This window comes from Lactuca saligna, chromosome 5 (genome assembly GCF_052625555.1).
Source record: "Lactuca saligna cultivar CGN05327 chromosome 5, ASM5262555v1, whole genome shotgun sequence".
Lineage (NCBI taxonomy): Eukaryota > Viridiplantae > Streptophyta > Magnoliopsida > Asterales > Asteraceae > Lactuca > Lactuca saligna.
This window is the reverse complement of record NC_136421.1, coordinates 105150714-105165525: the sequence shown is the minus strand read 5'-3', so window position 1 is coordinate 105165525 and position 14812 is coordinate 105150714. Positions and strand designations below refer to the sequence as shown.

The window sequence follows — 14812 nt, the reverse complement described above, 5'->3', positions numbered from 1 at the left end:
ACCCACAACAAGTTGTGATACACTAATCAAATTGTGTTGAAGTCCTTCAACATAAGCAACTCTGTTTACTGTGAAGTTTCCATTTGTGACTTTCCCATATCCTTTCACTTGACACTTGTGATTATTTCCAAATTTGACAACTCCAGCATTCTCCAAGCTTCGATAATCTCGCAAGTTTTCCTTTCTTCCAGTCATATGACGAGAGCAACCACTATCAATATACCATTTTGGATCATATTGCTCGTCACATAGCACCTGCATTTATTGAAAAAATTTAGGAACCCAAGACTTATTGGGTCCATCATTAGTAGAATGAAACAACTTTTTAGAACTTAAAAACCATGTTTTCACTTTGCTTGTAACAGAATCCATTATATCAGCATCATCCGTTCTAAATATTGAAATATAGTCATTCAATAATTTTGGATTCTCATTGATTGTAATCTTATCCTTCACAACATTCGCATGTTTGATAACTGGTTTCCATTTTTGAACCAGAACTTGCGAATTATGGGATGATGTACTAGCATTTGAAGAATTATTTGCGAACTTATCAAAGGCACTTTTGATTTCTTGTTCTGAAAACTTTGCACTTTGATATTTCTTTCCTTTCCCTTCAAACCAATTATTGATCATATTTACATCAGTCTTTCCTTTGATGTATGAAACTTTGGTTTTTGATGATACTGAAGGATTTGGAAAATTTGGTTGTTGTGGTGAAAATTTCGCTTTGACTTGATTTGATTTCTTCAAATTTGATGAATTATTCGTGAATTTATCAACATTTGGAAACTTTTGATTATTTGCAAATTTTTGCGAATTCTCAAATTTTCTATTGTTGTCATATTTGCGAACATATGAAACTTTGTCAACAGAATTTATTTGTTAATGAAAACTCGAAGTTGTGTTATTGTTTTTATTTTGAAATTTTGTTGATGCTTTTGAATTTTGTTCTTTTTCATTATTCACAACTTGCCAGAATATTGCTTTTCTTGCTTGTCTTTTTGAAACATTATTTTCTGTTGAATAATTTCCAACCATCAATTTGAATTCTTGAGAATTTAATTTCTCTTCAACCTTTGAGTTTTCAACTTTTTCAAAAGATTTGTTTGATTTTTCACCTTTAACCAGCCATTTTTGTAATGATTTTTGTTTTTGAAACACATAAGAATTTTGAGTTAAATTGTTTTCTACTATGTTTTGATTTGCGAAGAAGCCTTCAGGTGTTGACTTTTGATTATCTCTTTCAATCATTTTATTGAACTCAGGATGAATTTTCTCAGCATTTCCAGTAGTGACAAAAACTTGATTTGGAAAAATAGTTTTATCAGTACATACAAAATTTGGATATACCACTGTGTTGGTTTCCAAATAATGTGCGCCTTTGTCATTTAAAATTTTGTCAAAATTCTTTTGTGTTTTCAAACACTTGATCAACCACAACCCTTTGATGTGTTTCAGTTGAATTTTTCTTTTCTTCTTTATTTTCATTAGTATCATCAGATTTCCAGCTTTCAACTTCCACATTATCAAACATACAATGTTGCGAAGTTGAAGATTTATCAACTTTATCCTCTACAATTGAATCAACTATTATTTCTTTACCTTTGATCTTAGATGTAATATTAATGATCGACAATTGAGAACAATCAATCTCTTCTTCTTCTTCAATTTCACTGATTTCACTCACATTGTCAGAATTTTCATCAATATCAGCATAATTGAATTGCGAAGTAAGAGTTGAATTTTCGGTTTTCTTTAAGATTTTCACTTGTTCACTTTTTGTCAAACTTTCATTTAAAATGTTAACCAACTCATCAGCATTCAGAAATTCATCAATTTTGACAATACCATAGGAATATCTATCATCAGGTATTTTGTCAAACTGAGCTATTGTACTTTCGCAATCATAAGAAACAACATCAACTTTTTCACGCTCATACTCAAGAAAAGGTAAAAGTTTCCTATGTTGTTCTTTGCTAATATCAGAAGAATGATGTAAAGCTGTTAATTTTGCATACAATCTTTTTACTGAATTACAACAGATGTTTCTTTGTGCTAGTAACAATCTAACATCATTCGAAAAATTATTCCTATCACAATCTATGTTTTTGATTTGCATTTCTAATTTTTCAACTCCGCTCTTCTTTATTTCTAAATCCCTTTGTGTCTCACTAAGTTGCACATTCAATTTCTTAGCTTCATTACTAGCAGACACAATAACAGAATCAAAATAAGCCACAGTATCATCAAACGAAACAATTTCAGCATCATAAGCAGATAGAGGAATATTAAAAGATTCAAGAATTGCATGTACCTTGGTTGTCATGGGAGATTTGTCTGTAGATTTAGACATAAAACATTTCCCAGAAATGTTCTCTTCGCAATCCTCAAAACTTGCGAACATAGCTCCATGTGTTGGATGCCTAATTCTTCATCATCAGATCCTGAGACCAGATCTGATACGTTCCACTTTCTTCTTCATCCAATTCTCCCTTAGCAACCAAAGACACTCCTTTGTTCTTTCCACGTAACTCTTCAATCTTTTCAGAATAGTAAGCTTCATCTTTGACTTTTTCTTTCTTTTCTTCTTTCTTTCGCAACATGCAATCAGCTGCGAAATGATTCGCACCATTACAGTAGTGGCAATAAATTCCTGAATCACCCTTCAACTTTTTCTCTTCATTCGCATTCTTCTGTTTTCCATCTATTTTCTCCATTTTCTTCTTCTCTTCTCCTCCAGTTCTTGTTACATCAATTTTCACATCACTATTCTTTCCTTTTGGATTAAAAGGTTTTTTGAAAAACTTTTTAACTTTGTTGTTTGAATAGTATGCTACTGCTTCATCATCGGAGTTCATCAAAAATCCTTCTACATCTGAACCCTCTTTTTCATCAGTTTCAGTTACTTTTGAAACAAGAGCCAAAGGACCACCAATAGCTTGTTTTGATTCTTCATACATTTCTGTGACCTCACATTCATGTGTTTTCAGTTGATTGTAAAGATCATTCAATGTTGTTGTATCAAAACATTGTTGATTCTTTATCATCATGCTCACACCGCGCCATTCCTTGAGAAGACTCATAATGAAAGTTAAATTGAACTCCATGGTTAATCTAGTAATTCCATACCTATTGCAGCGAAACATAAGCTCATTCAGACGATCATAACAACTTTCTAGAGTTTCTGAATCCTTTTGTCTGAATTCCTTCAGTTCAACGAGGCACTGCTTCACAGAGTTGATCTTCGTCTTTTCACTACCTTGATATTTTTCTTTTAGAGTATTCCAGATCTCTTTTGCTATTTTAGAACTAAGAATGTAATTGTAAACCACAGGAGGTAGAGCACCTCTTAGTTCTCTCATGCATCTCTTTTCATTTTTCTTCAATCGATTGCGTTGTTCTTCAACATCAGTAGATGCAGCGGATGATCCAATTGGTTGAACATTAGCAGGAGCTAGTACTGTTCCATCGATACACTTCCAAAGTTCTTCATCAATTCCATTTAAGTAATCTTCCATTCTATCAGCCCACTGATCATAGTATTCTGGAATTAACATCGGAATTTTGGTTGAGGAACCAAGCAAGTGAGAGAAAGAAGTCATTGAATTCATGTTGAAGTTCGCCATTGATGAACACAGAAAATATCTAAAAACTTGAAACCTTGATGAATTTCAGAATTTATCACACGAATTGATCACAAATCAATAATCGATTACTCGATTTAACAATTCAAATGCAGAATCAATTCAAATCTGAAGATCAAAGTGATTTTCAAAACCAAAAATGTGCGGAATATTTTGAGTAAATTTGTGACTCAAAAAACAAATGATTCTTATACGAAAATCAGATCTAAGCAGTTTGAATCCTGCTCTGATACCAATTGACGAGAACTGTTATCGAGAATTTATAACAGAAAAGATAGATTTGAATGATTTAAGATGAAGAACACAGAGAGTAAATATTAATCAGATCTTATATTGATAAAGACTGATTACAAAGTTAAGCAGAAGTGAGTTCAAGCATCGTGCTACAACTTCTAGCCTAAGTCCCTATTTATAGGGAACAATCAAAAAGTATACTAAGTCTATACATTTTATCTTCGCACAAAAATGACTTAGTAAAATAACATAAAATGCGAAACTATACAAAACACTCTATTCGACTTTTACAATATACATGAACAACAAAAATTGCTGAAATTTGGTGAGGGGTCATTATTCCCCCCATAAGGATCATCCATGAATTTATTTAGGATTTATTGACCTCTGTAAGTATTTTATATGATTTATGTCCTTGGTTTTAGCAATAATTCTAATAAATCAAAGAAATAACAAAAGCTCTTGAAATTTTCCAGATTATCTCATGCATGCAAGGGCTTTCAAAATGAAAAATGTTAAGAATGTATTCAGAAGAGAAATGAGGGTAATGATTCCAAACAATTTAAGAAAAGTTGCATGCAATAATGCATGAAGTGTAAATGTGGCTGAAGTTCATGAATTTGTGTAGCCCATTCAGTGAGGTTTTAAGCCATGACATTTCAACCATCATTCACTAGATATGTTAAGTTTCTAAGGTATTTTTCCTCAGATTTATGGTTGGGTTTAACGCCATTGTTTAAGCAAGATAAAAATAGTGATCACAGAAAAAGAGCTGTATGCGCAACCTTTTTGTAAAATCTTCCAAAAATCCGATATTTAATATTTTACAGTGAGACCAGTTGGGTTTGAAAGTTAACTCGTGGAACTAACCAATACAAAAAGAATATCATGAGTTGGTTAAGAAATGACTGAGTTATGGCCTTTCAAACTCGAATAAAGTAATCTGGCAGATTGCATGTTTGTTTGTGTGCATTATTAGGGTATTTCAACAAGAACATCATGCATGCCTTTGGTAAAGTCCGATTTCTAACACGTGCATGGAATGAATGAGCATCCAAGATGTACTAGAAATGGTTTAAATGCTTTTGGTCATGCATGAACACAAAAGAAATGGAGAAGAACATGAAATATTAGATTTTGATGTCACATGATCATATGTGCATCTTTTTCACTCCTTGCATGGGTTTGATCCCGGATTTTCACCATTTCAAACACATGCATTGTGTTATGGTGAGAATCTACAAACCACAAAGGGTGAATAAAGATTTCTAGCCATGGAAAGGCATAGAATCCGAAAAGTAGAGAAGACTAAGAAGAAAAAGAAGTTTAACCATGAAACTATGGAAGAAGATGTTGTTGTTTACCTTGGTTTTGACCTTGAGAGAAGTAAGAACACTTCAAGGGCTTCAAAATCTAGAAATTTTGCAGAGGATTGAGAGAAATTTCGTGAGTTTAGAGAGAGAAAGGAAGAGAGTGAAGTGTGTGAAGAGTGGAGTGTAAGAGAGTGAAGAGAGAAGAGGTGGAGTGAGGGTTTTGGCTTAATGATTGAGTTTTGGGGAAGAGAGAGGGCATGGGGAGAGGTGATGGCCGGTTTTTTTGCATGCATTAAGCCTCCTCTCTCCTAAATTTTAAACTTTATAAACTTCCCTCCTATATTTTATATAAAAACATTGTTTTTTATAAAATGTTTATTAAGCAATTTGATTTATTTAAAAATCTTGTTTTCAACAAATAAATTATGATTAATACTTGTAATTTATATTTCTATTTCATTGGTATAATCCATAATTTGATTAATAAAATTTGATATTAGGAAGTTTATAGCCAAATTTTATAAATTTTTAAGCTTTAAGATTTATAAATTTGGATTTTTGGCTCTTTAAGGTTTTTGAAATATTGTTTGATATTCAACAACATGTTGAAGTATAATTAGAATGTTTTAATTTATTTTTAGAGTTTTATACCCTATTTCAATTATAACAAAGCTTGAAGCTTTATTCTAATTATAGTATTGGCATTTCCTATTGTAGCTAAGCAACTTACTAGAATTGTAAGTATCAAGTATATTAGTCCTAGACCTTAGTTGGATCCTAGTTTATGCAAGATTTTTGACCTAATTTATACTACTAGGTCATGGCATATTGTGCATGAGTGGTTTTTATAAAGATGCATGAGTCCTAAAATGACCTGAATTGACAGTTGTCACAATGCGTATCAAGGAAGGCCCTGTCATAAAGGAAGATGACATTGCATGTCATATACTTACGATGTGTGTGTTTATGACACACAATGCGTATCAAGAAAGCCCATGTCATAAATGAAGATGACACGCATTTGCATGTCATAAACTTCAGTAACCATTTACGATATGCATTTACGACGCGTCTTTATGATACTTATTCACGCATAATACAAAAATATGTAAACAAATATATACCAAAACAATCAATTTCATCCAATAACATCATGTCAAAAAATTGTAATACATTGATATTAAGGGGATCTAATTGTACGTTGTTATTAAGAGGTTTTCTCTAACTATATAACCTAATACTACATTGCTATTAAGAAACACCTTCTTGTTTCTACTTCTTACTGTTATGCTTCTTCTGTTTCTACATGATACCTGTGGAGTCTCCACCCAGTTATCACTCACAATCTTCTTAAAGTCAACCTTGTTCTCATCCTTCATAAATTAAAACACACAGTCATCAAGAAGTTATAAGCATGACACAAGATAGTAATACAACATAATCATAGGACAAGAGAATAGCTGAATACATTGTCATCATCAAAATCATACAAATCAGCAGCTGCATATGTAATCCATTAGAAGTTAGAATACAATAAAGAAAGTAAAAATGAAGATACATAAAAATTAAATGTCCATATTGTCGTCCATTGTTAACTTGATTGCATCTTTTGTGAATTTTTTCATCTTGGCATCAAGTTCTGCAGTTGCCTCTTCTCCCTTAGCAATGATTCTATCGATATCTTCATCTATGATTGTACTATCCTTTGAACTGAATACAATTTCTAGAATGTCCAGCAGCCTTGTCATCTATTATAGTACCCTACAAATTCTTTTAATATAGTAAGAAATAGACTTGATTAAACCAATACTTTCATGTTACATAACAAATATAAATATAAATGTTAGAAGTATGAACCTATGAGAACATCAACACCCTTAAAGTCAAAGGTCATAAGTTGAAATGGTAAATACCTGTGAAACATCATGTTTACACAAATGACGCACAATCTCATCATTCATTATAACTCCTATGAAATGTAACACACATGAAAAATGAGGGCAAAATGTAAAAAGTCAAAAAAGGAACACTTACCATCTTCTCTAACAATACCATCATGCCCATCTGAAGAATACGGGTCTAGAGCAACATCAGTGTAGATGATCTGTTCATGTGATTTCACCAACATGTAAATATAAATATAATTACTTTTAGTAAAAACTTAAAAGAAAGTATAGGTTGAATGTAAATTCTAACAAGATCAGGGTACTTGTCTTTAAGCAACCTAATCGTTCGAGGTATTAATCCGGAATCATTATATGTTTCATCTCCTGTAGGGGTCTAAAGAGGCAAAACACAATCATCATGTAACCTTTTTTTCAAATATTTCAAAGTATAAAAATGCTGTAATAACAATAAATAGATGTTGTTAAATATTACATTTACCACATTTAAGAAAATAGATAGCAACCTTGAATGCTTCTGGAACTTTTGGGAAAAGCACAATACTGTTGACCCCAACATCACGGGCCTTTGCGACCTGTACCAAGTATACTGTTAAGATAAAGCTATTTGAAAATAAATGAAATCTCAAAGTAGCATGATTGATCCATAGTTAAATCAACACTTGTCATTTATATTTGAAAATAAATGAAATCTCAAGGTAACATGGGGAGGGGTATTATCGGTATTTTGGGGTGAGACACTTTTTGGGTTATGGAGATTAACATGGGGAGGGGTATTATCGGAAGAAAAGATACAAGGAACAATAGAACACAAAAGTCTCTCCATTGGGAACACACTAAGAAGCATACCAGGGGCAGTATCGGAAGAAACTGTTATTGGTAGTTTTTTTAGTGTGTATCTATATCTTTAGGAGGTATGCTTGATTGAGAAACAGTATTGTCCTGTTTTTGTATGGTTGAATTCATATCAGGGGCAATATTGGCAGATTTCGAGAGAAAACTTGATTCATTTAAAGCAAATGGTTGAGGGATTTTGTTGTCTGTAGTTGCAGGAATGCCAACTTCATTTTGAAAACAAGAAGCACTATCTTTAACAAACATTCAAGATTGAGTTCTAATGGACCTACCAACATAATAAAAGTTTATATTTTTAAGGTAGACAACACAACAAAATATACAAGGATTAAATTTAGTCATACTACACATAATAGTTAAGGGGCTAAGCTAAATCAATAAAACAATGAAAGTAAAGTACCTTGTCCTTTTTCTGTACCTTAAAGGAGAAACTATTAAAAGATAGTTGGCACAAGATTGTGATCTAACTTCTGCATGACCTCCATACTCATCAGGAACATCCTCCTGTAAATATTATTCAAGATTATAAAAAATGGTTATAAATGTTCGGTGTGTGTAAATTTATCATAAAAAAAGAGCTTGTTTGAAACAAATTTATCACACTAATGCTAAACAGTATAAGCAAATGGCATTATCACAATCTAGTAAGTTGTATATGAAACAAATTTATCACACTAATGCTAAACAGTATTTACGGGTAGTTTTCATCAAAAAAAACTTTTAAAATCACTATTTTTTAACCAAATAAACAATATGTAGGGGTAGTTTGGTCAAAATTATTAAACGCATTTTTTTTATCAAAAAAACAGTATACAGGGGTAATTTAGTCAAAAACTCTTAAAATCACTATTTTTTAAACAAAAAAAAATAATAATGTAGGGGCAGTTTGGTCAAAACTATTAAAATCATAATTTTTTTTTTATCAAAGAAACAGTATGTAGGGGCATTTTGGACAAATATATATATATATATATATATATATATATATATATATATATATATTAAAATCACTATTATTTTTACCAAAAAAACAGTAAGTAGTGAAGTTTGGACAAAAATTGTAAAAAAAAGAAGATGTATATAAGGGCATAAAACAGAAAATAAAATAGTATACATACATTAAAACATTCATACCTGATGATAACACATCGGATTCCTATCATGCTCCACGAAACTAGTGTATCAGTTGAATTTAATATCAAACGAAGACCTCCATCTGCCAACCACAAACAACAATTCATAAAGCACTATAATATATATATATATAAGAAAAGACCAAGGCCTTGTTTCATTTTTTTAACTCGATAACTATGTTGCATTTTCTTGAATAAGTCAAAAAGAAACAAAGCCCAATAATTCATAAACAACACCAAAGTAGAAATTGAAAATTAAAGACACAACAAGATAAAAGCAAACCCAACCCCTTATCCAGTCACCATCTTTTTAACAGTTAAACTTGGTATTGGGGGATTTAGTATGGGTACTGCATATGCACTTTACTTTGCAACTTGTTTTGCCCAGGGTAAATACGAAAATGGCAATCCTTATCCAGTAGTTGTGTTGACTTTTACAACGAGAATTTTGGATTTGGCAAATGGATATATACTCTGAAGCTTTTAGGTTGCAACAAGTATGGAACCAAATAGTATTTCTTGTACATATCTAGTGGGGTCATATGGTGTGTGAGGTATAATGTTGTTTTTGGTGTCTGACTTGTTTTTTGTGTCTGACTTGTTGCCTCTAACTCTACCTCGGATAGCATAAGCCTCTTTGAACCCATTGTTGAACAATAACTCAGCTACCATCATGGATTTACCATCAAAACTACCTTACAAACAGGAATCATATACAAATTAAACTTCTCAGCTAAACAAAAGATAAAAGACACAAGGGCAACATAGTCATTTTCTAGTGAAATGAAACAATATATAAAAACACTTAATAAGGAGGGGATCAAACTTCTTATTTACTATCCATGTTGGAAGACCAATTTCAATTTAAATTAGGATCATATACAACATAAGTATATGTGCCAAGACCCTAATCATTAGAAGATTTTTAGTTCTACTTATGGATTTAGATTAGGTTCGAATGAGTGTCCTTCCAATTGAATAGCACATTTAAACCAAATAACAAAGGATTTAACTTGGCCATTTGTTTATCAATTTTAACATACAAACACAAAGATTGGGATTAGTAACTGCCAAGTAGTTTGTGAAGAAATGTAAAGTGGTGGTGCTATAGTCTGCAATCCAAATAACCCTATGATTTTAAATGTCTGTTTGTATGCAAAAACTTACTTGTCAAGAATGCAAATGGTGGTATTTGCAGGATCCTCGAAATTCTCTTTCACCTTCTTTGCAAAACCTCGTCATCCTCATCACGAAATTCGACCTGAACAACATTCTTACTAAAAAAACTTCAAATTGGGCGAGCCCAGAACCCTTAGAGTCTTGTTATCCCTGATATCTAACAGTTGGGCATTTGGGTCATCCTTAATCTTTTTGAAAGCATCAAGAGCAGATATGTCCTTGTACTTTCTCAAGTATTCTTGAGTCGCAGGGATGACAAATAGCCAAATGAAAAAACCCCAGCAACAAAAAATGGATATCCATTGAAGAAATCATCAACTGGAACCAAAATCGACTTTAGGTAGAATCTCATTGCTTTCCTTTGAGAGTGAAATGTCCTCATGCATTATTACGGGTTCTGATGGATCTTTAAATGGTTTCTCATTCCATGCTCCATGTTCAGCTTCAGTCCATAAAATACCTAAATCACAGAGAGTACAATGAATCATCTGCTTGAACGGAAGATTGAATATCGAAATTGTGAGGTATTGAAAATGTTTTGCATCTAACATATGGTCCCTATGATAGAATTTCAAGTGAGAATAAGAAGTATGGAACATAAGAACATAAAAAAAATTTACCAATAATTACCTCGCTCCTTGTAAATCCAATGAGAATCACCACCTTGATCGACAAAATTTTGCATTTTTTAAACTGTCAAGACCAGGGGCTGTTTCATTAGACACAGGAATGGGTCTTTGAAGCTTGTTATCACTTAAATCCAACCATGAAAGATTGGATAAATTACCAATGGATGGTGGGATATTCAACTGCATCAGCAACAAATTGTACACCCACAAAGCTTTTAGGGTCTATTGCAACCTGATAGTTTAACAAAAAAGAATCTATTAAAAATTGGACTTTTTCAAGAAAGATGTTGAGAAAGCTATAAAAATATGAAACCTTTAGCCTTCCCACACTGAAAAGATGAACCAAATTATCAAGATCTTATTGTCACAAGTGAGGGTATTGCACGATCTAAAGTAGCATGAAACATATCGAATATTGAAGAGAAATGAAAAGAGACTCCTGGAAACGAGTCAAAGAAAATAGAGAACTGTAAGATCCATTCACTATAGTCTAAACAAACATACCAGGCTTCATATGCCTAATCAACCTTAAGAACGCCATGTCTAGGATTGCTCTCCATAACTTTGTGAGGAAGATGATATATTAGGGAAATCAAGAAGTTCAAAACTTTGAGCGCTAGAAATTGCACTAGCTATGTGAATGATGGTCAAGGATTTCTCTCCATAACTCCATGGATATTTTAATGTCTTTCCTTTCTTTGATCGGATAATTCTGCATATCCCTTCCAAAAATATTAAAATGGGTATACAAGGATTGTTCTTTATCATCAGGCTGGTACTCCTATAACAAAAGGTGTTTTTATCTTCAAATCACATTGATGGAACAGAAAATATCCCAAAGAGTAATTAAAAATTAATCTTATACTCTGATGAGGAACTTAATCTTGTAGGAACTATGATTTTTGGAGCATCAAGGTCAATATCAAGAGCAAATCTGCAATGGAAGAAAGAAATACAGGAAATTAGCAAATCCAAACGAACAATAAATGTGTTCAAAATTATTTCTATCTTATTCTGTAAGTGAAACTGCTTTGCTCTAAAACTGTTTGAAATTGCTCTTGAGGTCGATGAGGGCTGCCATGAAGAAACTGAAGAGCCAATCCCCTGAACCAAACCAAATTTTATTTATGAAATGAAGAAAAAGGGATTTAACAAGAATAGGAAGTTTTTTCCTTCGATCATAAATCAAATGGAGAAAAATTAATTCGGTAAGAAAAAGGGATTTAGCAAGAGGAGGAGCAATGTATTTGATCCCTTCTCCCTCGACATTTGGGACCCTTTGTAGGGCCTTTCTAGTGCTCTCAACAACCTTCCCGAACCAACACGCGAAACAGCAACAATCGCCAATGCCAAAATGGACAGGAAGGAGATGTCGGAGGCTCACGTTTTAAAGGCAGCCTTGCGTGTTGAAAAATCTTCTTATGTAACCTTGCACATGAACATAATTGAAATAAGATGAACTGTTTTTATACAATCTAACAAATATTATCGGTTATTTCAGGTTGCATGAATGCGTGATAAAACGGAAAATACGAAAACATACGAATGACGAAAACACATATGTGTGACTAAACAGTTTCAACAATATATATATATATATATATATATATATATATATATATATATATATGTATGTATTATATATATATATATATATGTATTATATATATGTTGTATATATGTTGAATAGTCAAACAAAGAAGAAGTCAACAAAAGTCAAAGATGAAGAAGCCAAACCCTTCCCACGTTTTTTGCTCCTACTACTACATCAACTTGCAGCCTCTACATCATCTTTCAACTTACACTCAAGTGCACTACTACAAGATATTTTTTTCTCATATATATACATGTGTATGTAGTGTGTGTTTGTTGTTGGAGATAATAGAAGAGAAAAAGAGAGATAGATATGATATAGTGAGTTTTTCCTTTGTAAAACTACACCCTCTCAATCTTCATCCCTGGAGCTAAATGAAGAACACCAAGATCAAACAAGAAGCTAAGTGAAGAACACAAAGATCATCAACAATGAAATGAAGAACACCATCAACCATCTTCATCTTCTTCATTGAAACTAAAGGTTTTTCATCTTCACCACCTTAGATCATCACATCATACACCACCAAACACTTTCCTTACATCAAAACACCAAAACACAACCATGAAACAACCCAAAACCTTCTGCATCAAGATCAACCACAAAACCCATCACTATTCATCATCATCTTCATAAGAAATTTCACCACCTTATATCAACCTCTTTTCAACCTCTAAACAACCTTGAAAACATCCTCAAAACACCATAACACCATTACCCTAGCCAAAACATCATAAACAAAACTTACCTTCAAATCACAAAAATCCCGAAATTGACTCTGACACGAACACGCCCCGTGTTAAAAACCAAGGCAAAATCAACACGCCCCGTGTTGCCCTCTGATTGCCTTCTTCATACTTCTGAACCTCAACACGCCCCGTGTTCAGCAAGGCTAAATCAACACGCCCCGTGTCAGCATCAGCATCATGAACACGCCCCGTGTTCAGCAAGGCTAAATCAACACGCCCCGTGTCAGCATCATTCATCAAGAAAACCCTCCAAAACCCTCCTACACGACCCGTGTCACTTGTGCCTTATCTTACACAACCCGTGTGCATGTTTTTACCCAAATATACCTCAAATACAAATACATAAACCCATGTATTTTGTACCCTTTTGTAAACACTTGTTTTACATAAAATCAAGCTTTAAATAAACTTTTTGTTACTTATCCAATGCCGGATTGTTCTTTGAACAAATATCGACCAGTCGCTCCAAGAGTCCCAATATCGACCAGTCCATTCAAAGAACAAATATCAACCAGTCGCTCCATGAGTCCAGTTCAGTCAATTTATTGACGAACCTACTTGATATATATTTATATATTTATATACTTTATTATAGCTTTATGTCATTTAAATATAGTCATTTATATTATTTATAGCTTTATGTCATTTAAATACAGTCATTTATATTATTTATAGCTTTACGTCATTTAAATACAGTCATTTATATTATTATAGCTTTCAGTCATATACAGCTTTCATATTTATACTTATTCCGCAATTATTATTCTTTATATATATATATATATATATATATATATATATATATATATATATATATATATATATATATATATATATATATATACTGGTAACCGAGCCTTTTGTTGTGGTGATCAGATTGTTATATTTCCAACAAATTGATATCTGAGCTGATATATAAAAGGAATAATATCCAACAATTGGTATCAGAGCTTGTGTGATTTACCTTAAAATTTTTGTCGAAAAACTTTTGGTTATAGCGTTTATAAACCTTCCATAAGCTTTTCTTTAAAAATTTCATTTTAATATCACTTGTTCAAAATCCTTTCAAAAAATTTTAAAAAAAAATGTCTTTGGCAAATTACTCCAACATGAACTCTGTCTCCATTGCAAATAGCTTAGGATCTGGTTCACGGGCACCCATACTTATTCCTGAAGAGTATAATTCGTGGGTTGGCCGTATGAATCTTCAATTTAATGCTATAAATGAAGATGTCTGGAAGTGTGTAGAAGGAACATATGTTACTCCACAAAATATGGCTACTCTTGCTACAAATCAAGCCACTCAAGCTGAAATTACAAAAAAGTTGGAACTCCAAGCCAAAAAGGAACTTGTTTCTGGAATACCTCACAGTATTCTAAGTCAAATGGATGACATTATACTGTTAACCGCAAATCAAATTTGGGAGAATTTGAAAAATCGTTTTTGTGGAAATAAAAGAATTATCGGAAACAAAAGAACATCTGTTTTGAATGAATTCGATAATTTCAAAATGCTTTCGTCAGAAACCATTCATGATGCTCATGATAGGTTCAATTTGATTATGGTTAAAATGA

General features: G+C 32.5%; 1 protein-coding gene and 1 pseudogene across 14 annotated transcripts; both read right to left on the bottom strand.

Annotated features, from left to right (window-relative positions):
- Nucleotides 1-6315: 6315 nt before the first annotated feature.
- Nucleotides 6316-10374, bottom strand: LOC145048057 (delta-aminolevulinic acid dehydratase, chloroplastic-like). 13 transcript variants are annotated; one of them, XM_078996456.1, is made up of 10 exons: nucleotides 10254-10356; nucleotides 9704-9781; nucleotides 9088-9169; nucleotides 8354-8457; nucleotides 7574-7673; nucleotides 7391-7474; nucleotides 7229-7298; nucleotides 7108-7163; nucleotides 6663-6955; nucleotides 6316-6567 (listed from the first exon to the last, which is right to left on the bottom strand). In XM_078996456.1, the coding sequence occupies exons 3-9, from the start codon at nucleotides 9100-9102 to the stop codon at nucleotides 6893-6895; spliced, it is 492 nt and encodes a 163-aa protein (XP_078852582.1). In that variant the 5' UTR covers nucleotides 9103-9169; nucleotides 9704-9781; nucleotides 10254-10356; the 3' UTR covers nucleotides 6316-6567; nucleotides 6663-6892. The 13 variants fall into 13 exon arrangements, 12 of the variants coding, with proteins under 12 accessions (XP_078852582.1, XP_078852586.1, XP_078852587.1 ...); XM_078996460.1 differs by lacking the exon at nucleotides 9704-9781 and having other exon boundaries at nucleotides 6663-6964; nucleotides 7052-7163; nucleotides 10254-10374; XM_078996461.1 differs by lacking the exon at nucleotides 9704-9781 and having other exon boundaries at nucleotides 7052-7163; nucleotides 10254-10374.
- On the bottom strand, nucleotides 9178-12266 carry LOC145045568 (rhodanese-like domain-containing protein 4A, chloroplastic pseudogene; annotated as a pseudogene). Its single transcript, XR_013681851.1, has 6 exons — nucleotides 11208-12266; nucleotides 11053-11126; nucleotides 10896-10958; nucleotides 10254-10725; nucleotides 10130-10191; nucleotides 9178-9781 (listed from the first exon to the last, which is right to left on the bottom strand). The product of XR_013681851.1 is annotated as a rhodanese-like domain-containing protein 4A, chloroplastic pseudogene (transcript).
- Nucleotides 12267-14812: the final 2546 nt, after the last annotated feature.